This window comes from Ylistrum balloti, unplaced genomic scaffold (assembly GCF_031769215.1).
Source record: "Ylistrum balloti isolate Yb309-2 unplaced genomic scaffold, AGI_CSIRO_Ybal_v1 Utg370620, whole genome shotgun sequence".
Classification (NCBI taxonomy): domain Eukaryota; kingdom Metazoa; phylum Mollusca; class Bivalvia; order Pectinida; family Pectinidae; genus Ylistrum; species Ylistrum balloti.
This window is the reverse complement of record NW_026782380.1, coordinates 160,526-186,007: the sequence shown is the minus strand read 5'-3', so window position 1 is coordinate 186,007 and position 25,482 is coordinate 160,526. Positions and strand designations below refer to the sequence as shown.

At 35.5% G+C, this 25,482-nt stretch overlaps 2 protein-coding genes across 2 annotated transcripts; both read left to right on the top strand.

The window, feature by feature from the left end:
- Window positions 1-383: 383 nt before the first annotated feature.
- Window positions 384-12,920, top strand: LOC132557058 (protein dispatched homolog 1-like). Its single transcript, XM_060221538.1, has 4 exons — window positions 384-388; window positions 4,168-4,291; window positions 7,611-7,833; window positions 9,970-12,920. Exons 1-4 carry the CDS (start codon window positions 384-386, stop codon window positions 12,918-12,920), a joined length of 3,303 nt encoding a protein of 1,100 aa, XP_060077521.1.
- A 4,448-nt stretch (window positions 12,921-17,368) lies between these two features.
- LOC132557057 (uncharacterized) lies at window positions 17,369-20,935 on the top strand. Its single transcript, XM_060221537.1, has 4 exons — window positions 17,369-19,491; window positions 19,781-20,172; window positions 20,229-20,396; window positions 20,453-20,935. Exons 1-4 carry the CDS (start codon window positions 19,476-19,478, stop codon window positions 20,933-20,935), a joined length of 1,059 nt encoding a protein of 352 aa, XP_060077520.1. The 5' UTR covers window positions 17,369-19,475.
- The last annotated feature ends 4,547 nt before the right edge of the window (window positions 20,936-25,482 follow it).

Sequence of the window (25,482 nt, the reverse complement as noted above, 5' to 3'; positions counted from 1 at the left end):
TGTCAAGCCCAAACAGATCTTTTTCCCAGCTTACCACTATAGGTAAATGACATGCCAGCCCAAAAACAATCCTTTATCAGTTTACCACTACAGGTTAATGACATGCCAGCCCAAGATGTTCTTTATCATTTCAAAGTCTGACAGAGCAAGCCCTGATTCTCTTTTAGTATCCATGATCCATCCTCATTCCAAAGAAGTCATTCCCAGGCTAATACTCTCGAGAAAAACTGGGAAAAATTTGATTTTTTTTTACATTATGGTTGCAGGTGTTGTAAGCTTTGAGTCCAGAATGTTACAAAACAAGTCAGGGGTTGTTAGCCTCGGCGCTGTTGTTGCCATGATCTGGTGTAGATAGGAATGTGAACGAGGTCCACTGGACAACGATGAGGTAAGTTTTAGACCATTGGCTTTTACATTAAGTGCAATTAGGACCTACAGGCAGAGAATTGTGTTGTGTTAATGATGATTTTAAGGTCACAGTGCCACAGAAAATGCATATTATTTCTTCTAACACAATTTTTTAAAATTCTTGCTCTGTTCACTGTTATTAAAGCTTGTGACTCTGTTTAACAATATTATTTATGCCCATTCCACCATTATTAGCTCATCTGGCAAATAGGAGAAATTATTTTGTATAAACACCGGGTCTTGGACTGCTTGGGATGGAGAGGCGGGGCCCAATGGGGAAAATCTATTAATTTCTGTATAAATCTATCTTTTTCTCCAGGAATGGCAGGATATTGTCCGAACTTGGTCTGAAGCATGCTTGTTTGAAGGGAAATGAGTTTTGTATAAATGGTGGGTCCTGGCCCCCTGGGGCAGAAAGGATGGGCCCCATTGGATAAATAGAGAAAATACTTTAAATACTACTTCTCCTGCATGAATATTCGGATTTTGTCCTAATTTGGTCTGTAGCATGTTTGGGTGAAGGGGGAATCAATTCTGTATAAATGGTGGGCCCACCTGGGCTGGGAGGGGCAGGGTCCAATAGGGGAATCCAGCAAATTATTTAAAATCTTACTCCTTCTGTAGGTATGATTGAATTTTGCCCATATTTGGTCTGAAGCATTGTTGGATGAAGGGGAATTAGTTTTTAATGAACTTTTGGCTTTGGCTACCAGGGGCAGGAGGGGTGAGGCTCTATAGTGGAAATAGAGCAAATTCTTTGAAAATTCTTCTTCTTATATATGAATACCTAGATGTTGTCCCAATTTGGTCTGAGACATACTTTGATGTAGGGGAATCAAATTGAAAAAAAAAAAGTGGATCTCAGCCTCCTTAGATGAAAGGGATAGGGCCCAATAGTGAAAATAGAGCAAATTATTTAAATTATTTTATTATTATCATTAATCTTATGAAGAAATGCCAGGATCCTATCCCAAATTGGTCTGAGATATGCTTGAGTGAAGGGGATCAGTTGTGTATGAACAGTTGATTTTGGCCCTCTGGGATGAGTGGGGTGGGGCAGAGTAGTGATAAAAGAACAAATTCTTTAAAATCCTTCTTCTGTTGGAATGATTCCATTTTGTCTACATTTTATCTGAAGCATCCTTGCTGAAAAGAACCTAATTTTTGTGCAAACATTGCATCTAACCCCCCTGGGGAGGAGAGGTGGGGCCTTATTGGAAAATAGATACAAGGATTTTAAATACTTTTCCTTTACCTTTAATCAGTTTCAGCAAACTAAACAAGGTGAGCAATACAGGCCCTATGATCATTTTGTATTCAGACATCATTACTTGTGACACTTTACACATATACAATATAAAGGAATGTCTTCCCATATGAACGGTACGACTGAGCTCACAAATCATTCATTTTTTCTCATAAGAAATGCTTTGGTGACATTTCAAACTTTGTCAAGTGAAAGCATGTCAATAAATTTAAAGTCTCAGTTAAACTGAGACAGCCATAAAATCATCAGTTTTTCAGTACGTTTGTGTATTTTGTTTCAGTTCAAAGCAAAACAAAAATTGCACACAATATTTATGAACTCTTCAGCAGATTAATCTACATAAGCACTGTAATATGGCAAGTGAAAGTTCTACACCAGATGATATGTTACTGGTAATTGATCAAAATCAATAGGTCAAAGGTCATACTGGACTACTTCTGATAGTAAATCTGGGAGTCCAATCTGGATGGAAACAGATTTGTTGTGACTCCTCGCATTCAGTTCACCTTGCTTATTTATTCTTTCTTTTCTAACATGTCTGAAAGGCAAAGAATAAAGCTTTTTCAGAGGAGATGTGCTTGTCTGATTTTAAATAAACATGACTTTCAGAATTTGGATAGTCAATTTGATATTTCCTAACTGGTGATGTTGGCAACAAACAGATAATGATACTTGTAATCAATTACATTTCCTAGTTGTAATTACTGTTCCAAAATTAATATCTATAGGTACAAATGTGTGATAGCGATGACCTAATTTATCACATTTTTGTGATAGCGATGACCTGATTTATCACATTTGTGTGATAGTGATGACCTGATTTATCACATTTGTGTGATAGTGATGACCTGATTTATCACAGCTGTGTGATAGTGATGACCTGATTTATCACATTTGTGTGATAGTGATGACCTGATTTATCACAGCTGTGTGATAGTGATGACCTGATTTATCACATTTGTGTGATAGTGATGACCTGATTTATCACAGCTGTGTGATAGTGATGACCTGATTTATCACATTTGTATGATAGTGATGACTTGATTTATCACAGCTGTGTGATAGGGATGACCTGATTTATCACATTTGTATGATAGTGATGACCTGATTTATCACATTTGTATGATAGTGATGACCTGATTTATCACAGTAGTATGATATTGATGACCTGATTTATCACAGTAGTATGATAGTGATGACCTGATTTATCACATTTGTGTGATAGTGATGACCTGATTTATCACAGTTGTATAATAGTGCTAACCTTATTCATCACAGTTGTATAATAGTGCTAACCTTATTCATCAGAGTTGTATGATAGTGCTAACCTTATTCATCAGAGTTGTATGATAGTGCTAACCTTATTCATCAGAGTTGTATGATAGTGCTAACCTTATCCATCACAGTTGTATGATAGTGCTAACCTTATCCATCATAGTTGTATGATAGTGCTAACCTTATTCATCACAGCTGTATTTTAACTCTTGCAAAGGTTTATCTCTATACAAAGTGACCATATTAAAATGTTTACCATACTAGCATGGAAACATTGAACTTTGAACTTCCAGAGACTACTTTTGCCTAACACATAGATACATAATTGCATTTTGTTTTTTTTACATATATTTACACAACTTTTTCTCAAGTAAGATGTAAAAATTTTCAATAAGATTAAATATGATAATCTGTGAAAATGTTCTGTTTTTATGTAACTATCACACTTAAAAAGGAAACTTTTTGTTACTGTGGAGGAAAAATTTCAATTTTCAATTTGTTGTGAAGAGTCATCGCTGACATTTCTACTCATTAAACCCCTTCCATCTATGACACATGTACTAACACCTGCTAAGAAGTAAATTTTAACGAAACAACACGGACATGTAGATATGGGAATTGGATTTTATTTCAATGTTAACCATGCTTTTATGGAGCAATTTTCCTAAAAATGTATTCTAATACACTCCATAGAATATATTCATAGAAGAACGCTGCATAAAGCCATGGTTAACATAAAAATAAAATCCCTATATGATAATACTAACCTTTACTTCATAACTGTATGATGAGGATGCAAACTGTTGAACATTTTAGCTGTTTGATGTAGGTATGCCTCCTCTTGACATTACAGTGATATGAAAGTACTGGATCTCAAAAATGCTTTCATATACATTCAAACCTGCCTTAAAGACCACATTTCTGCACAGGCCACTTGTCTTTAAAGGCTGCTTTTTGGTTCTGTAGGTAATACAATTCATAGTAATTGAACCTCTATATAAAGGCCACTTTTTCAGGTCCTTTGAGTGACCTTTATAGACAGGTTTGACTGTACTGCAGCTGTATGTACTTCAGGGCAATACATAACATCACACATGTAGAAGGAATGTGCACTTTCATATATAACATCTACATCTTGGTACCAGGTACTCCCAGTACCTTTGTAGATATAATTTTGGTACACTGTTACATGATGAGGTTGTACTTTCACATTTCAGCTATGTGAGGGTACTGGCCCACTACCCTTATGTGGTACTAGTGGTGGTGTTTGTTGTGGTAGCCACCTGTCTCATACTCTCCACTACAGTTATACAACTTCCAGACTTTGGAGACCCTATGGCAGTAAGTATATTATTGGTGTCTTTATAAAAGTCTACTCTTGTTGAATTGTGGGCAAATTTGAACTCAGTTTGGTATTAATCATCCTGTTGTTCTGAATACAATTGATAACATGATAGTGAAAATCATGGGAGGAACTAGTATGAATTAGATAGTGAAATACAGTCAATCAGTTTGTAAAGTCTAATTAAGGGGTCAAACGGAATAGCTTTTAAAGGAAGGTGTCCTTAACATAGATCTGTATTGTCTTGTCAGTGGAAATTTAAATAAGAGGCTTTTAAAGACAAGTATTTGTTATGTACAGGTGTCATTAATAGACAAATATTTGTATTATACAGCAAGCCTTTATAGACAAGTATTTGTATTATACAGCAAGCCTTTATAGACAAGTATTTGTATTATACAGGTGATCTATATAGACAAGTATTTGTTATATACAGGTGATCTATATAGACAAGTATTTGTATATACAGGTGTCATTATATAGACAAGTATTTGTATTATACAGGTGATCTATATAGACAAGTATTTGTTATATACAGGTGTCATTAATAGACAAGTATTTGTATTATACAGGCGATCTATATAGACAAGTATTTGTATTATACAGGTGATCTATATAGACAAGTATCTGTTATATACAGGTGTCATTAATAGACAAGTATTTGTATTATACAGCAAGCCTTTATAGACAAGTATTTGTGTTATACAGCAAGCCTTTATAGACAAGTATTTGTGTTATACAGGTGTCATTAATAGACAAGTATTTGTATTATACAGGTGATCTATATAGACAAGTATTTGTTATATACAGGTGTCATTAATAGACAAGTATTTGTATTATACAGGTGATCTATATAGACAAGTATTTGTGTTATACAGCAAGCCTTTATAGACAAGTATTTGTGTTATATAGGTGATCTATATAGACAAGTATTTGTTATATACTGGTGTCATTTATAGACAAGTGTTTGTATTATACAGCAAACCTTTATAGACAAGTATTTGTGTTATACAGCAAGCCTTTATAGACAAGTATTTGTGTTATACAGCAAGTGTCATTAATAGACAAGTATTTGTATTATACAGGTGATCTATATAGACAAGTATTTCTTATATACAGGTGTCCTTTATAGACAAGTATTTGTATTATACAGGTGATCTATATAGACAAGAATTTGTTATATACAGGTGTCATTAATAGACAAGTATTTGTGTTATACAGGTGATCTATATAGACAAGTATTTCTTATATACAGGTGTCCTTTATAGACAAGTATTTGTATTATACAGGTGATCTATATAGACAAGTATTTGTATTATACAGCAAGCCTTTATAGACAAGTATTTGTGTTATACAGCAAGCCTTTATAGACAAGTATTTGTATTATACAGCAAGTCTTTATAGACAAGTATTTGTGTTATACCGGTGATCTATATAGACAAGTATTTGTTATATACAGGTGTCATTAATAGACAAGTATTTGTATTATACAGGTGATCTATATAGACAAGTATTTGTTATATACAGGTGTCATTAATAGACAAGTATTTGTGTTATACAGGTGATCTATATAGACAAAAATTTGTTATATACAGGTGATCTATATAGACAAGTATTTGTTATATACTGGTGTCATTTATAGACAAGTATTTGTATTATACGACAAGCCTTTATAGACAAGTATTTGTGTTATACAGGTGTCATTAATAGACAAGCATTTGTATTATACAGGTGATCTATATAGACAAGTATCTGTTATATACAGGTGTCATTAATAGACAAGTATTTGTGTTATACAGGTGATCTATATAGACAAGAATTTGTTATATACAAGTGTCATTAATAGACAAGTATTTGTATTATACAGCAAGCCTTTATAGACAAGTATTTGTGTTATACAGCAAGCCTTTATAGACAAGTATTTGTGTTATACAGGTGTCATTAATAGACAAGCATTTGTATTATACAGGTGATCTATATAGACAAGTATCTGTTATATACAGGTGTCATTAATAGACAAGTATTTGTGTTATACAGGTGATCTATATAGACAAGAATTTGTTATATACAGGTGATCTATATAGACAAGTATTTGTTATATACAGGTGTCATTAATAGACAAGTATTTGTATTATACAGGTGATCTATATAGACAAGTATTTGTTATATACAGGTGTCCTTTATAGACAAGTATTTGTATTATACAGGCAATCTATATAGACAAGTATTTGTATTATACAGGTGATCTATATAGACAAGTATTTGTTATATACAGGTGTCATTAATAGACAAGTATTTGTATTATACAGGTGATCTATATAGACAAGTATTTGTGTTATACAGCAAGCCTTTATAGACAAGTATTTGTATTATACAGGTGATCTTTATAGACAAGTATCTGTTATATACAGGTGTCCTTGATAGACAAGTATTTGTATTATACAGCAAGCCTTTATAGACAAGTATTTGTATAATACAGGTGATCTATATAAACAAGTATTTGTATTATACAGGTGATCTATATAGACAAGTATCTGTTATATACAGGTGATCTATATAGACAAGTATTTGTTATATACAGGTGATCTATATAGACAAGTATTTGTATTATACAGCAAGCCTTTATAGACAAGTATTTGTGTTATACAGCAAGCCTTTATAGACAAGTATTTGTATTATACAGGTGATCTATATAGACAAGTATTTGTTATATACAGGTGTCATTAATAGACAAGTATTTGTATTATACAGGTGATCTATATAGACAAGTATCTGTTATATACAGGTGTCATTAATAGACAAGTATTTGTATTATACAGGTGATCTATATAGACAAGTATCTGTTATATACAGGTGTCCTTTATAGACAAGTATTTGTATTATACAGATGGCATTTATTAAAGACATTTTGCTACTTACAATTCTCCTTTATGGACAAGTATTTATGATATACAGGTGGTCTTAAAATGAGGTTTGACACCATGTCATCAAAAATGATTTTTAAAATGGTTTTGAAATAAGATTTCCTTCATTAATGTAAAGGAATTCAGTGTTTTAAAGATTTAACATTTGCATGATTTATACTTTCATTTCCAAATTCAATAAAAATTTGGAATATGGGCAGTTTTGCATTTGTTTTCTTTATATGAACTATATTACAGTGTCCGTGAAGACTTAAGCAAGTTTTAAGGTCAGTTTGCTTCCTTGAAAAGTTGTGCCCATTTCAGAAAAAGTCTTATCAATTTCAATGTTTCAAAATACTTTTTGTTAACTTACCTTGCGAACATCATATTGGTACACTTGTACTTACTGTTGCAGGGGTTTGAGCCGCGTGGTACAGATCTAGGAGAGCGACTTACTACATATCACAATGTCATGTTCAACCCAGACAACAAACTTACCCTGCTACCCTATGGAGGTATATTTGAGGACCAGATTGAAGACCAACTCAGGGATCAAAGCGGCAATGACACAGACTTCTGGGACGAGCAGGGATATGTCAAACGAAGCACAAGAAGATCCTCTCTTTGTAACCTCCAAGGTAAATACTGTTAGACATACCTCACAAATAAATACGTAAACACAAAAAATAAAGTTATAAGTATCTGTACAGATATCTTAAAGGAAATCACCAGTACAGATACACAAGTTTCACAGATAATTACAGTACAGATACAGATATCTCACAGGTACCTACATGTACAGGTACACAAATCTCAGGTCATTACAAGTACATGTCCAGATATCTCACAGGTACTTACATGTACAGGTACAGATATCTCACAGGTACTTACATGTACAGGTACACAAATCTCAGGTCATTACAAGTACATGTCCAGATATCTCACAGGTACTTACATGTACAGGTACAGATATCTCACAGGTACTTATATGTACAGGTACACAAATCTCAGGTCATTACAAGTACATGTCCAGATATCTCACAGGTACTTACATGTACAGGTACACAAATCTCAGGTCATTACAAGTACATGTCCAGATATCTCACAGGTACTTACATGTACAGGTACACAAATCTCAGGTCATTACAAGTACATGTCCAGATATCTCACAGGTACTTACATGTACAGGTACACAAATCTCAGGTCATTACAAGTACATGTCCAGATATCTCACAGGTACTTACATGTACAGGTACACAAATCTCAGGTCATTACAAGTACATGTCCAGATATCTCACAGGTACTTACATGTACAGGTACACAAATCTCAGGTCATTACAAGTACATGTCCAGATATCTCACAGGTACTTACATGTACAGGTACACAAATCTCAGGTCATTACAAGTACATGTCCAGATATCTCACAGGTACTTACATGTACAGGTACACAAATCTCAGGTCATTACAACTACTTGTACAGATATCTCACAGGTAATTACAAGTACATGTACAGATATTTCACAGGTAATTACAAGTACATGTAATAATATCTCGTTAATATCTTGTTAATTACATGTTAAGTTACTTAATAAATTTTAGGTAAATATTCCTAACTTTACCTTACAGATAACTACACATTGTAACTAAGTAAATGTTTTAAAAGGTCATCAAAGAAAATGACCTTATAATAAATTTTATCATATCATAATTACATCTGTGGGTATTTTACAGTAAACTTCTGGTCAGTTTGAACAAATGATTTTTTTCGACAAGAACAATAATTTTCTGTCTAGTGATAGATCAAACCTCCTCTAGTCTTGTTTCACTTGAAAATTAAATTGTTCAAACATCAATGGAAAAGCCATGGTCTTCATGGACATGTCTGTAAATTGTATAAACAATTTCAATATTATTGTGAGAACACAGTAGAACTATTAATAAGGCATTTGTGTCACAGTAATTGCACTACATGTATGTGATCACAATTCACTTCAACGTTAAATGCTGTGGGTATTAGAATGTGAATCACCATTGGAAGTGGTCACATGACATACATGTCACTTAATTAGCATGGATTAATGTGATTTCTTTCACATCTTGCCATAATGCCATGCTCATACCAGCTGGCACAACTTGAGGCCCCAACTCTGTACTACAAGGAATCAATATATATAGACCACAGCATGTCAACATGGTTAGTGTAAAAGAGCAACAATGCTTCACATAACATTTTTATACGGTAATCACGTAAAGACTATCCCGGTGTATTATGACTAATAAATAAGTGTAGGAGTCAGAGATATTTTAAGAAACATTTATCCATAGCAATAAGTCTAAATCCACACTCAGCATACTTATACATTTTCGTAGCAATATCCAACGTGATGAAGAACACCTGTTCTATATTAATAGTCAATTAACATGTATTGCAGTACAGTAAGCATTTCAAAAGATCATCTTTTTATAATCAACGTTTATTTTTCTCGGTACTGCCTTACAAGGACACTTTTAATCACTTCATCATGATTTTGGGCAATGTCAACATTGATAGTTCACACTCTTATTTTCAGAAGTATAATTTGATATTAACCAACAATATTTATTTTTGTTCAAACTGACCAAAGGTTTACAAGAGATGATTTTCTGTGTTATGTTTATATTATTTTGACCAAATTAGGTATAAAAATTGATTTTGAGTTTTCCAAACACTGCACAAAAGTCAGGAAACTGTATTATAGGTTAGGACTATCAAGTTTCTCTCCTTATTTTACAGATAAAGACTATCGAGGTTTGGCAAGAATTGTATTTGAAAGTAAGGATGGCAGTAACCTGTTCTCTGCAGATAAGATCCGGCATATGTGTCGTGTTGAGGAGGAGCACATTCACACACACCCCACATACCCAGGTATGTGTTTGAGAGCCAATGATGACAGCTGTTGTCGGAGCTGGTCCTTAGGTAACTACGTTGCATTCCTGACAGGTCATAAGAATTGCTCAGAGATAAGCGATGAAGATGTGAACAAGGTGGGACGCTTGTTACAGAGTTGTGCAGCCTTCTATCACAATTATACCCTTAAACACAATTGTGACACACTTACCCGTGGAGCTAAACGTTATATCTGCAACAACATGCCTAAGAAGTGTATGAGGATGAACACTGTCTATGATATCTTCCATTACATAACAGACGTTGAGTTCCTGCAGGCTAACAACAAGGTGACAAGACCAGTGTTAAAGTGGGCGGTAACTTTCCTACCTGTGTATGCCAAGGAGAACACTGTTGAACTTTATAAACACATGGAGGGTTGGACAGAGTCTTTGGAGGAAGTTCAGATCGTTGGGGTTAATTTTGGTATCAAGTATATACTGTTTAGTGAGTACCTGTTATCAGATACAGTATGGCTGGTGTCAGCTGCCTGTGTTATCTTTGTCATCATCTGGCTGTACTGCGCCTCACTGTTCATCACCATGATGACATTCCTAATGATGTTCTGGTCTCTAGAGCTGGCCTACTTCCTTTACATGCTTGTGTTGGAGATTAAGTTCTTTCCATACATGAACCTGGTCACAGTGATAATTGTGATTGCGATCGGTGCTGATGATGTTTTTATATATAGTAAAGTTTGGCACCTAGCAAAGTCGGAGCCCAACAATGGGACATTGGAGAAAATTGTGTCAAATACACTCAAACATGCCACTTTGTCAATGTTTGTGACAAGCTTTACAACTGCCGCAGCCTTGTTTACGACCACAATCAGCTCCATCACTGCTATCAAGTGTTTCAGTATCTACGCAGGGCTCACGGTTGTCTGCAACTTTGTGTTGGTGGTGACATGGCTGCCAGCTTCCATCATCATACATGACAAGTGGTGTAACTGTGAAGCTTGGTATAACCCAGAGTTCCTCACCAGCAAAGGAATCTGTTACTACCTGTGTATAGTTCCATACAAAGTACACGATCAGTTCTCTGATTGGTCAAGGGTGCTTTTTGAAAAGGTGATACCGTTCATTATGATAAAATTACGAATGCTTTGGATAGTGCTTTTGGGAGGCATAGGAATTGGTGGTATCATTGTGATATTTTTCTACCCAAAATTAAAACTACCATCTTCTGAAAAATTCCAAGTATTTTCTTCAGATCATCTGTTTGAACATTATGATTTTGTGCTGAACAGTAAATTTTGGTTTGAAAGAGAACACACAGAGCACAGATCATTGTTGCCTCTGACAATAGTGTGGGGTGTCCATCCTACAGACAATGGCAACAGGCTGGATCCTTTCAACAGAGGGGAGCTAAAGTTTGATTACAGTTTCAATCCTTTAACTATTCCTGCACAAAAATGGTTTTTGAATTTTTGTAAGAAGATACGTCAGACAGATTTTTATTTTGAATTACCTGGCTTCCAATTTACAAACTGTATGTTTGAGGACTTTCAGAGCTTGATGAAAAGGCCCTGTATAGATTACATGCAGGGTGTAGATCACACTCCTTGTTGTAATGCAACAGAAAACCAACCCTTGTCTTCCACAGCCATGGTCCAGTGTCTGACAGAGTACATTCCAGTCCTGAGGACAACTCCTGGTGTCCGCTACAACTTCTTCACCCCAGGCCTCAGATTTTACAACGGTAGAATATGTGCCTTCATTATACAATTCTTGAGTAATGAAACTTTTTCCTTTGCTTATGACAAAATTAATATTTTTTATAAAAAAGTGAACAGCTGGGTCACGCAGGAGCTTTCAACAGCCCCACCTGAAATAAGGAATGGTTGGTTCATCAGTGACTTTGCATTTTATGATCTTCAAAATAGTCTGCTGGAGGAGACCCCACTAGCCTTTGGTGTGTCACTGGCTGTTGTGTCAGTTGTAGCATTCCTGACAACATTAAACTTGTTGATAAGTTTCCTGGCTATATTGAGCATTGCATTTGTGATGTTTACTACTGTGGCTGCTCTGGTGCTGCTTGGATGGGATCTTAACATTCTGGAGTCTGTGGTGGTCACAGTGGCCATCGGCATGTCAATAGACTACACACTCCATTATGGTGTGTCTTACCAGCTGTGCCCTGATTTTGACCGTAAGACACGAGTTTCCACTTCAGTAGCCAGACTTGGGAATGTTATCTCCATGGCGGCTTTGACAACATTCCTAGCTGGTGCCATGATGATGCCATCAACAGTTCTTGTGTACCAGAAGTTTGGTATTTTTCTCATGTTAATTATATCCATTAGTTGGACCTACTCCACATTTTTTTTCCAAGGCCTGCTGTGTGTATGTGGGCCAACAAAGGGTTTCACTCAGTTACATTGGCCATCCAGTGAATGTTGCTCAAATTCTGTCCCTGACCGTCGAGACAAGACACGATATTCCACCTCTGAGTCTACCATGTCTACTTCGAGCAGCTATCACCATACAACGAGCAGTGAGAGTCATGAGATGGAGCCATTGGCTGATGAGTACAGACATCGTTATCCCAGTCGTTCGCGCCCTAGCTACAGCCGCACATTAATGCCGACAGATTATAGCCCAGAACCTCCAAGACGTGGCAGTCATGTACGTTTCTCCATTGATAGTGTTGACAAATCAGTGTCTGTATTTGATCCTGAAGATGAGTTGCCTCATGCACAACGTTGTCGGTCCAGGGCCGAATCTGAGGTTTTTTTTGAAGATGAAGAAATAGAGGTTCCAACAAATGGCATAAATGATGATGACTCAGGGTCTTGATGCTGAAAATACATAAAACTCATTCATGTGTAACTTACCTCAATCTGTTTCAATACCAAACTTAGAATCTCAGGTCTTGCTGTATACCGCTACTCTCTAGTGTCAGCATTATATACCACATATATATTTAAATTTTACCTTAGAAAACTAAACTCGGATACAAGGACTTGTATAAAGTTTTTTACAAATTATTTATAAGAAAAAAATCCTGCAGTAGTTTTTGTAGATCCAAGTGATGCGTCTTCCATTGATGTGTGCTCAACCTGGAACTGGATGTACTGCGAAGAGTGTTGTAGTATTGGTGTTATATCTTACCAGTGATAAGACCAGGGCAATAGAAATCACATGATTATTGTAACTTAATTCACTCCTACATACCTGTATACTGGTACTCATACATACCTGTATACTGGTACTCATACATACCTGTATACATACATACCTGTATACTGGTACTCACACATACCTGTTTACTGGTACTCATACATACCTGTATACTGGTATTCACACATACCTGTATACATAAATACCTGTATACTGGTACTCACAAATACCTGTATACATACATACCTGTATACTGGTACTCACATACCTGTATACTGGTACTCATACATACCTGTATACTGGTACGCACACATACCTGTATACATACATACCTGTATACTGGTACTCACACATACCTGTATACTGGTACTCACACATACCTTAATACTGGTACTCACACATACCTGTAGACATACATACCTGTATACTGGTACTCACACATACCTGTATACCGGTATTCACACATACCTGTATACTGGTACTCACACATACCTGTATACTGGTACTCACACATACCTGTATACTGGTACTCACAAATACCTGTATACATACATACCTGTATACTGGTACTCACAAATACCTGTATACATACATACCTGTACACATACCTGTATACTGGTACTCACACATACCTGTAGACATACATACCTGTATACTGGTACTCACACATACCTGTATACTGGTATTCACACATACCTGTATACTGGTACTCATACATACCTGTATACTGGTACTCACACATACCTGTAGACATACATACCTGTATACTGGTACTCACACATACCTGTATACTGGTATTCACACATACCTGTATAATGGTACTCACACATACCTGTATACTGGTACTCACACATACCTGTATACTGGTACTCACACATACCTGTAGACATACATACCTGTATACTGGTACTCACACATACCTGTATACTGGTACTCACACATACCTGTATACTGGTACTCACACATACCTGTATACTGGTACTCACACATACCTGTATACATACATACCTGTATACTGGTACTCATACATACCTGTATACTGGTACTCACACATACCTGTATACTGGTATTCACACATACCTGTATACTGGTACTCACACATACCTGTATACTGGTACTCACACATACCTGTATACATACATACCTGTATACTGGTACTCACACATACCTGTATACTGGTATTCACACATACCTGTATACTGGTACTCGACATACCTGTATACTGGTACTCATACATACCTGTATACTGGTCGAATTTTACCTGAAATTCTCTGTTGAATTCTTTAAACAGGCGTGGGTTTAGATGTGACCATGTCCTTATCACTGGTAAAGTATAATATGATAATTTTTATATTTCGCATTCCAGATGTATATAGATTAAATATTTTACACCTTTTATGACAGATATACAAATTGTCAATGATGTCATCATTCATGTTTTGATCTAATTGATATTTTTGTAGAATCAGTTGTTGAGTTACATATATATCCATACTGCCAGTGACCCATTTATATACATGTTATCAGAGTATTCTCCAGCTAAGCAGGTCTAGTGAAAAATCTACTCAATATAACGCACATAGAAGTTATCCAAGCTTTAATACATTGTGTTACAGAATAAACTGTATATTACCAAAAATATTAGGGGGTTTATCATACTAAATATTTCATATAAAGTTGATATCTGATATTAAGGTAAAACTGATCCCCTGACAGATATACGCAAAGATAAAACTGATCTCATAACAGATATACACAAAGGTAAAACAATCACATGACAGATATACACAAAGCTAAAACTGACCGCCTGACAGGTATACACAAAGGTAAAACTGACCGCCTGACAGGTATACACAAAGGTAAAACTGACCGCCTGACAGGTGTACACAAAGGTAAAACTGATTCCATGACAGATATAGACAAAGGTAAAACTGATTCCATGACAGATATACACAAAGGTAAAACTGATCTCATGACAGGTATACACAAAGGTAAAACTGATCTCATGACAGGTATACACAAAGGTAAAACAATCACATGACAGATATACACAAAGGTAAAACTGACCGCCTGACAGGTGTACACCAAGGTAAAACTGTTTCCATGACAGATATACACAAAGGTAAAACTGATTCCATGACAGATATACACAAAGGTAAAACTGATTTCATGACAGGTATACACAAAGGTAAAACTGACCCCCTGACAGGTATACACAAAGGTAAAACTGACCCCCTGACAGGTATACACAAAGGTAAAACTGACCCCCTGACAGGTATACACAAAGGTAAGACTGATTCCATGACATATATACACAAAAGTAAAATTGATTTCATGACAGATATACACAAAGGTAAAACTGATCCCATGACAGATATACACAAAGGTAAAACTGATTCCATGACAGGTATACACAAAGGTAAAACTGACCCCCTGACAGGTATACACAAAGGTAAAACTGGTCTCATGACAGGTATACCCAAAGGTAAAACTGACCCCATGACAGGTATACACAAAGGTAAAACTGATCTCATGACAGATACAAAGTTTGTCTTTTGAAATTATAACAAAAACATCAAAGAAAATACTGTCAAGTGAACAGAATCTGAATTAAATGTCTTCTGCTTTATTGCTATGATATACTCACAATGATGTGCCTATTGATTCACAGTGAATTACTCAGTTGATAGAGTTATTTAGACTCAGCACCCTTGTTTACATACACTAACTAGCTATGATATACATATTAAGGAGCAATCATATACACACTGACTCACAATAATATATACATATTGACGCACAAGGGTATACATAGTGACTCACAAGGATATACATATTGATGCACAAGGATAGACCTATTGACTCGCAATGATAGACATATTGACTCACAAGGATATACATATTGACTCACAAGGGTATACATATGAACTCACAATAATACACATATTGACTTCCAATGATATACATATTGACTCACAATGATATACATATTGACTCACAAAGATACACTGGTTTATAGATATTCACAATCATCTACGTTACTTGATGTGTGATGATAAATCCATTAAGGCAAAATGGACTCAAAATTATATACATGTTGACTCACTGTGATATAAAATATTTACTCAGTGATATACATTTGACTCATAATAATATACATATTGACTGACATTGGTCTACATAATGACCCACTTTAATATGAATTTTGACATGCAATATTATACATATTACTCTTTCAGAGTGAAAAAAGTGAAATTTCTGCTTCATTAACGTTTACAGTGTCACAACAAAAAGTTTCTGGTGTTACAATTTATTCTTTTACTGTCGTTAATGTAGATAAATAGACGGGGTAAATTTAAATATGGTTTCCTTCATTGTCTCCGTATTACAGATGATGATACTGACATTATAATTTTGTTTTCAATTAGTGATTCATTAATTTCAGTAAATTCTATAGTATTGTACAAGGCATTCCTGTATGCAAGCTTGTTCAAAGAAAGGTGCTGTCAACCCTCTTGGGTTTTTAATAGTGTTTAAAAAGAATTATTTTTAATTACAAACAGTGTGAGCATTCAATAGTGCCAATTATTTGTCCCTTTTGATTGTTATATGATAAACCATTAGTATATTTATACAAGAGAAACCAGTGACATATGTTGGGCTGATATTTACTGTAGTAAGTGCAAGGATTATAGTGTTTGAAAATTTTAAGTCTTTTTTTATTATATCAATTTATCTTAATCATCGTCATTGTAGCTTTTACTTGCTTCTGTTTAATGTAAATTTACTTTTTATAGGCTTTTAACTGATCATTACAGTGAATGTGATATCAATGTCGACTATTGTTGTGATGTGCTTGTGTAGGAAAATTGTAATACAGTGTCATGGAGTAGTAGATTTTATAAACATGACATACTCTGACAAAAATTGTCTAGAAAAACATTTGTGGCAATGTATGGATGTTTGTGATGTTTATCCTTCTGTTCCTTGTTACTTGCTTTTACATACTAGCTCTGCTTTATAGATTTTATCATTATGTGTCGTTAATTACTTTTTATTGATACTAAATGTCACAGAAGATGGTGAGTCTTCATCATGTTCCAACAGAAGATAGTTTTACTTAGTCGTATAACTTAGTCGTATAAACTAAAATGTTTTAGTTAGATTAAAATGATGTCATGAAGCAGGTTCTGTTGTCTAGTTTGGATCTCCCCACAACTGTCAACAATGATCTCAAAACCGACGGGAATATGTGATCATCAATGATCACAAACACATGGGGACATGTAATTATCAATGATGACAAACACAAAGGGACATGTAATTATCAATGATGACAAACACAAGGGGACATGTAATTATCAATGATCACAAACACAAGGAGACATGTAATTATCAATGATGACAAACACAAGGGGACATGTAATTATCAATGATGACAAACACAAGGGGACATGTAATTATCAATGATGACAAACACAAAGGGACATGTAATTATCAATGATGACAAACACAAAGGGACATGTAATTATCAATGATGACAAACACAAAGGGACATGTAATTATCAATGATGACAAACACAAAGGGACATGTAATTATCAATGATCACAAACAGAAGGGGACATGTAATTATCAATGATGACAAACACAAGGGGACATGTAATTATCAATGATGACAAACACAAAGGGACATGTAATTATCAATGATCACAAACAGAAGGGGACATGTAATTATCAATGATCACAAACAGAAGGGGACATGTAATTATCAATGATCACAAACAGAAGGGAACATGTAATTATCAATGATGACAAACACAAAGGGACATGTAATTATCAATGATGACAAACACAAAGGGACATGTAATTATCAATGATGACAAACACAAGGAGACATGTAATTATCAATGATGACAAACACAAGGGGACATGTAATTATCAATGATGACAAACACAAGGGGACATGTAATTATCAATGATGACAAACACAAAGGGACATGTAATTATCAATGATGACAAACACAAAGGGACATGTAATTATCAATGATGACAAACACAAAGGGACATGTAATTATCAATGATGACAAACACAAAGGGACATGTAATTATCAATGATGACAAACACAAGGAGACATGTAATTATCAATGATGACAAACACAAGGGGACATGTAATTATCAATGATGACAAACACAAGGGGGCATGTAATTATCAATGATGACAAACACAAAGGGACATGTAATTATCAATGATGACAAACACAAAGGGACATGTAATTATCAATGATGACAAACACAAAGGGACATGTAATTATCAATGATGACAAACACAAGGAGACATGTAATTATCAATGATCACAAACCAAGGGGACGTGTAATTATCAATGATCACAAACCAAGGGGACGTGTAATTATCAATGATGACAAACCAAGGGGACGTGTAATTATCAATGATGACAAACCAAGGGGACGTGTAAAACATAACGTAAACCTAGTGAGTGACAATGACCCATTTTTTTATCATGCTATGTATTGGGGCCAAAAACATATATTTTGTTACTAGCCAGTTGTTGTCATTTGTTGGCTTGGATGTTGAAGTGCTTACTGGTTCATTTTGATTTTCAATTCACCTTGCCTGAATGTCTCTGTGAATTAATGTCATGGTGTATTGTCTGTTGTCTCTCTGTATACTGTACTTCTTTTCTTTTTCAGTTTCTGCCAAGAATAATGACATCTAGTGTAATTTCAGATGCAGCTGTATTTTGAATGACCTTGGCCATTCAATATTTTTTTATAAGAACTTGACACAACCTCTTCTAAAGTCAATGGTTTTGATAGTGATGGTACTCATTAAAGGCCAGTTATAGGATTTTACGGTGGTTTTCAAACTGTCCAATTATCTTAACCAACATGTAGGGTCATATAGTTCAAATGCAATTAAAGTTAAAAAAATAATGAGAAAAACATGTTTTCAGAAAGACTTTGATGCTAAAAAAGGGGACAAATATTTGATGTCATGCTTACCACCTCTTTTCAAATTAATGGCATTTGTTCAAGTAATTGCCAAACAATTGAAAAGAAATCTGTTGCCTAGAAAATCATTAAGTTTGTTTCAAATATGTCCAAGGCCTTCTTTCAAATTCAATTTATGGTACGAAACATGTATCTCAATGACATCATTTGAAGGTTCAGATCATCCACTGTATGTGTCAAGGTTCAGATCATCCACTGTATGTGTCAAGGTTCAGGTTATCCACTGTATGTGTCAAGGTTCAGATCATCCACTGTATGTGTCAAGGTTCAGATCATCCACTGTATGTGTCAAAGTTCAGATCATCCACTGTATGTGTCAAGGTTCAGATCATCCACTGTATGTGTCAAGGTTCAGATTATCCACTGTATGTGTCAAGGTTCAGATCATCCACTGTATGTGTCAAAGTTCAGATCATCCACTGTATGTGTCAAGGTTCAGATCATCCACTGTATGTGTCAAGGTTCAGATCATCCACTGTATGTGTCAAGGTTCAGTTCATTCAGGTCATCCACTGTATGTGTCAAGGTTCAGATCATCCACTGTATGTGTCAAGGTTCAGGTCATCCACTGTATGTGTCAAGGTTCAGATCATCCACTGTATGTGTCAAGGTTCAGATCATCCACTGTATGTGTCAAGGTTCAGGTCATCCACTGTATGTGTCAAGGTTCAGGTCATCCACTGTATGTGTCAAGGTTCAGGTCATCCACTGTCTGTGTCAAGGTTCAGATCATCCACTGTATGTGTCAAGGTTCAGATCATCCACTGTATGTGTCAAGGTTCAGATCATCCACTGTATGTGTCAAGGTTCAGGTCATCCACTGTATGTGTCAAGGTTCAGATCATCCACTGTATGTGTCAAGGTTCAGGTCATCCACTGTATGTGTCAAGGTTCAGGTCATCCACTGTATGTGTCAAAGTTCAGATCATCCACTGTATGTGTCAAGGTTCAGATCATCCACTGTATGTGTCAAGGTTCAGGTCATCCACTGTATGTGTCAAGGTTCAGATCATCCACTGTATGTGTCAAGGTTCAGGTCATCCACTGTATGTGTCAAGGTTCAGATCATCCACTGTATGTGTCAAGGTTCAGATCATCCACTGTATGTGTCAAGGTTCAGGTCATCCACTGTAGGTGTCAAGGTTCAGATCATCCACTGTATGTGTCAAGGTTCAGGTCATCCACTGTATGTGTCAAGGTTCAGGTCATCCACTGTATGTGTCAAGGTTCAGGTCATCCACTGTATGTGTCAAGGTTCAGGTCATCCACTATGTGTCAAGGTTCAGGTCATCCACTGTATGTGTCAAGGTTCAGGTCATCCACTGTATGTGTCAAGGTTCAGGTCATCCACTGTATGTGTCAAGGTTCAGGTCATCCACTGTATGTGTCAAGGTTCAGGTCATCCACTGTATGTGTCAAGGTTCAGGTCATCCACTGTCTGTGTCAAGGTTCAGGTCATCCACTGTATGTGTCAAGGTTCAGGTCATCCACTGTATGTGTCAAGGTTCAGGTCATCCACTGTATGTGTCAAGGTTCAGGTCATCCACTGTATGTGTCAAGGTTCAGGTCATCCACTGTATGTGTCAAGGTTCAGGTCATCCACTGTATGTGTCAAGGTTCAGATCATCCACTGTTTGTGTCAAGGTTCAGATCAATTAAACAAGAGTTCCTGAGTAATGACATAGATGAAGAATTTATTGAAATTCAATAAAATATAGGGATTATATCTGTTAACTTGATGACTCTTATATCAACAGAATTGCAAAACTAATGTAACCAGGTGGATGATACAGGTCAAGTGTGCCTCTTATTATAAGGTATGTGTTCATAAAAGTTATTCCAAATGTGTGTACCGAATCTGGTATCATGTTGTAACACCATCTCTGACTGTTTTACATGACAGAATACAAATAAATGAAGTGAAACTCTAACATTTCATTCAGGGTCGCCTGCAAGTGTACCAGATCTGGTTAAGGTTAGAAAAGTGCGGACTAATGTCATGTTGTTGGTGAGTAATTTTACATCAGACTGACACAACTGGCTGACTGCTAGCTATGGATGTGTAACCAGGTTGTTTGAGATCCTGTTAGCCATATTAGGGTAACCAGGTGAAATAGAAACGTTGAAACCAAATGACAAATTAAGTTCTATGAGTATTTTGATTTCTAAATTAACAAGACATGTAGAAATATATAACTGAAACATCAAAATAAACTTTATCCTTTGATGTAACCAACAAAAAGACATTTAAACGCTTAAATAACATCAAAAGACATGTATGTATTTAAACATATAGTACTTTAGACATGTTGTGGTATCTATATTCTATTTCTTATACTGTAGGCATGTGTTACAACATGTTTATAACATATCTGATGTACAATTATCAATTATACAAATATGTATTACAAGTGCTTTGTGTAGCACTTGAACAGCTGATATTGCTAGTAACACCAATTGTGTTGTCTTTTTTTTCTAATCATGTTTACATACTTTCTACATTGTATAGGTTTATTTATCAGCAATACTGCAATAAAGATGTTTTCTCTCTGCCAAAATCATGTATTTGAGTTCAATAGTTTCTCTCAGGTGTGATATATTGGTAAAATTTTGATAAAGCAATGCTATCTGTTACACAAAAACAAGATTTCTGGGCGACATAGTATATCAGTATAGAACCTGCATTATCAACTAATCTTCAAGTTACTTAATTACTGTTTGAAATTATAACTTTTTGTTATTTGTCAGTTTGTTTGTGGAAAAATATTGAGTTTGGTTTTTAGGTCACCTATTGACCACCTTGAGATTGCCTCTAATGCACCATCACTATATGGCGGCTTGTTAAAACTGCCTTCTATCAGTAATCATTTCTGCTTTTGTTATTTCTTGGGAAGTATTTGATGGATCTTTTTCAGATCTTGTGTTAAGGTTCAAAGTGATGCCCTTTTAATTTTGAGATTGATCAGAAAGACCAAATGGCTTATAGGTGGTTCTCTTGAATTTTGACAAAGGGGCTAGTCATTTCTCATAAATTGGTTCCTTTTGGCCCCTAGTTATGCCCTTTCATGTTTTTTGATTGATCAGAAAAACAAAATGGCTGACAGCTGGTCATCTTTGATTTTGACAATTGATGTTTGGTATCACATTTTTAGCGAAGTACTGGATTTCATATCCTACAGGTCACTTTTGGTGTATTGGTGCCTTTTTTCTAGTTTTTAGGGTGAATGTTAGAAAATTGACTGACAAGCAGCCATTTTTGGTTGTGTCACTGAAAATTGGTTATTGATATTTCTTGAGAAGAACTGGATGGATCATTCTCAACTTAAGGAATGTTCAGAAAAACAAGATGGTTTATGGGAGTCCATCTTGGTTTTAGACCATTAATGATTGTCATTATACACCCAAAATGGAGTTGAGATGGGAGGGGGAAATTTACTGGAATCAACCACCCAATCTGTCTGAATGTCTGTCGTCCACAAATATAGTCTCGAGAACTCCTTCTAAACAGAGTGAACCAATTCCAGTGAAACTTCATATTATATTAAGGACCCTAAAAGACAGAAATTTTGGTTTGGGTACCTTGATAACTGGTTAACAGGTTTTAATATGAATGGCCAACACAATTTTGGCCACTGATAGGTCAAAATTTAGATACTATTCCAATTTTGACCAAATTTGGTTTGTAGGGGCACTAGGGGATGCCAAATATCACTGCATATGTTTTCTTGTTTTTAACAACTACGCTGAGGTAAATTGTGGCCACTAATTGGTATTTTGTAAAACTGAAAAAGTTTTATAATTACATTATTATATATGATTTATCAAAATTAAATTTTCATTGTTTAGTGCAATGCAAAGGTAAAGGTAAGTCGATAGGAATTGCATGACCATTTACCAAGGTTATTAGTAAAAGATCAAGGTAAAATTGTTCATCACTGAACTAGTAATGATTTCCAAGTAAATTTATAAACCTTTCTTGCAATGCTTTCTGAAGGTATCTGAACAAATGTCAAGATCACTGGGTTAAAAGTCAAAGATCAGGGTCGAATTAGTTATCTCTGAACTACTTGATATTTTGTAATGAAATATCAAATCAAGTCAAGTCCATCACGATCTATTGTTCACTTATGTGGCCGAAGGTCATGGTCACTAGGTCAAAGGTCAATCTATAATTTTCTGTTATAATGAAACTATGATTAAGTTGATCAGAACTGAACGAAAGTTGATATTTTATGTAACAGCTTACCTAGATTTGACCAGATCAGGGATCGTTATAGAAGTCTAAACAGTGGAGACAACCTAGGATATCGAAATAAGCGTGATATAAACAAACCACTAGAACCTTTCTGTCAGGAAACGGATATTCTCAATAGAATCAAAGAAATTATCACAATTACTGTATTGATTGGTGCCGAGCTGTCCCAGTTGGATACGTTTTTAGTAAAGATGGAGGTAAGTGGCTGTTGTGGAAGTGTCTGCGGTGTCCTTGATTTCAGGCTCCGTGTGATAAATAAAGCAAGCGAACGAGAGCACATCATGGATATATATGATTGAAAGTGACGATTTGTCAAAGTTCCTTGTTCCTTGTTCTAAAGATCTTCATTTCAGTTTCGTATAAGACAGGAGACACGTCGGCCTTAGAGAGGGACAGGCGCCTCATGGATGTGCCAAAGTCTGTTGGAATATCTCGTAACCATATATAACGATGACTCTGTTCAGCCATGAATAAATCATAGCAATTTCATCATCCTCTTAGCTTCCACTTTGGTCTTACTCGTATTGTTTCAGGAAATGTTTTCAAAACAGACCACGACCTTTAAATGTGGTGGTAAACTGGTGGAAGTGTTCAATATTTGTCTATAGCAACACGGCCTTCAAAACCCTAAATGATTGGAAGCAAGAAGTATAAAAAGACTGTTAACTTTATTACATTACCTATTAACCAAGATTGGGTGTCGTCGACGAAGGAGTAGACGCTTACTCTTCTGGAACAAATGGTCATACAACTATTTCAATGTTAACAGTGTAAATATATTCTGCCCTCGTTCTGTCGACTTTGGGTTGTAATTACTTTTCTTGCTCTTTAAAGTTTATTTCAATTCAATAACAGCTTTGATAACATCTAGAATAGACCTTATCACAATTTCACTATTTCGGTCCATTCATTCTAGAAATGTAATATGCCCCACAAAGGACGAAAGGAAGCCCGCATTCTAATGATCGAGTACAAAGAGACGATTCTCGCACGAATGCCATTTGAGTTACTCATGATCGATGGGCTAGAATTTCAAATCTAAAATTTCTTCATAACTTCATTTGTCTTTCAGTGTATTTGGACTATGTATATACATGTCCTGTCCTGTACCAAATCTGCCGAAACATTCTTCAAGATTATTGAATTGAAAGACACAAAGGGCGTGTGACATACTTTTGAAAAGTGTGAGTCGTGACTTTTTTCAGAACAAGAAATCCTAGCTCATCAGCTCTGTCAGAGATACAAACGCAATATATCTCGAATGTTTTTAATATGAAACTTATCTCAAGGCTAGAAATACAAAGATGAATAAAAATTCAAGGCAATATTCCTAATATTACAGGAAATCATGGCTACAGTCTGTACTGACTGTAATTATGACCTTGAGGTATGTTGTAGTCGATCATTACTTGAGTCCGCAACGGAACGGAAAGGTGAGGATGACACTGGCAGCTTACAATGCTCGTGTACCGTATCGCCCCGCCGTAGGTCGCACGGCTGTCTAAAGTCAGTGTTCCACTGACCCAAATGTATAACTGGCTTCTCATTTTTAATAGCCATCTTCAGATGGTAGATTTTGTGTGCTTTCATGTGTTATATTCATAAATGAGTTATTTTCTTGATCCTGACAGATAATTACACAGATGATGACATTTTATGATTATTTTTCAATTTAACACACTTTTGTCTCAATGATAATTCACAACTATAATTATTCTTTTCATACCTAGAAGAAAATTAGACACTTAACCCTGACACATTTGAAAAAAACAATGCATTGCAAACGATACAAAAAAACCTTTGTAGTGCGACCTTGACAGATGGGCGATAAAAGATGACCTCGTACACGAAGAAATATAGTAACGGTGACCTTGATCTTGACCCTATAACCCAGAAACTCTTAACTCGTCTGTAAAAGTATGGCCCTTTAGAAGAATGTCGAGCTTGTTTA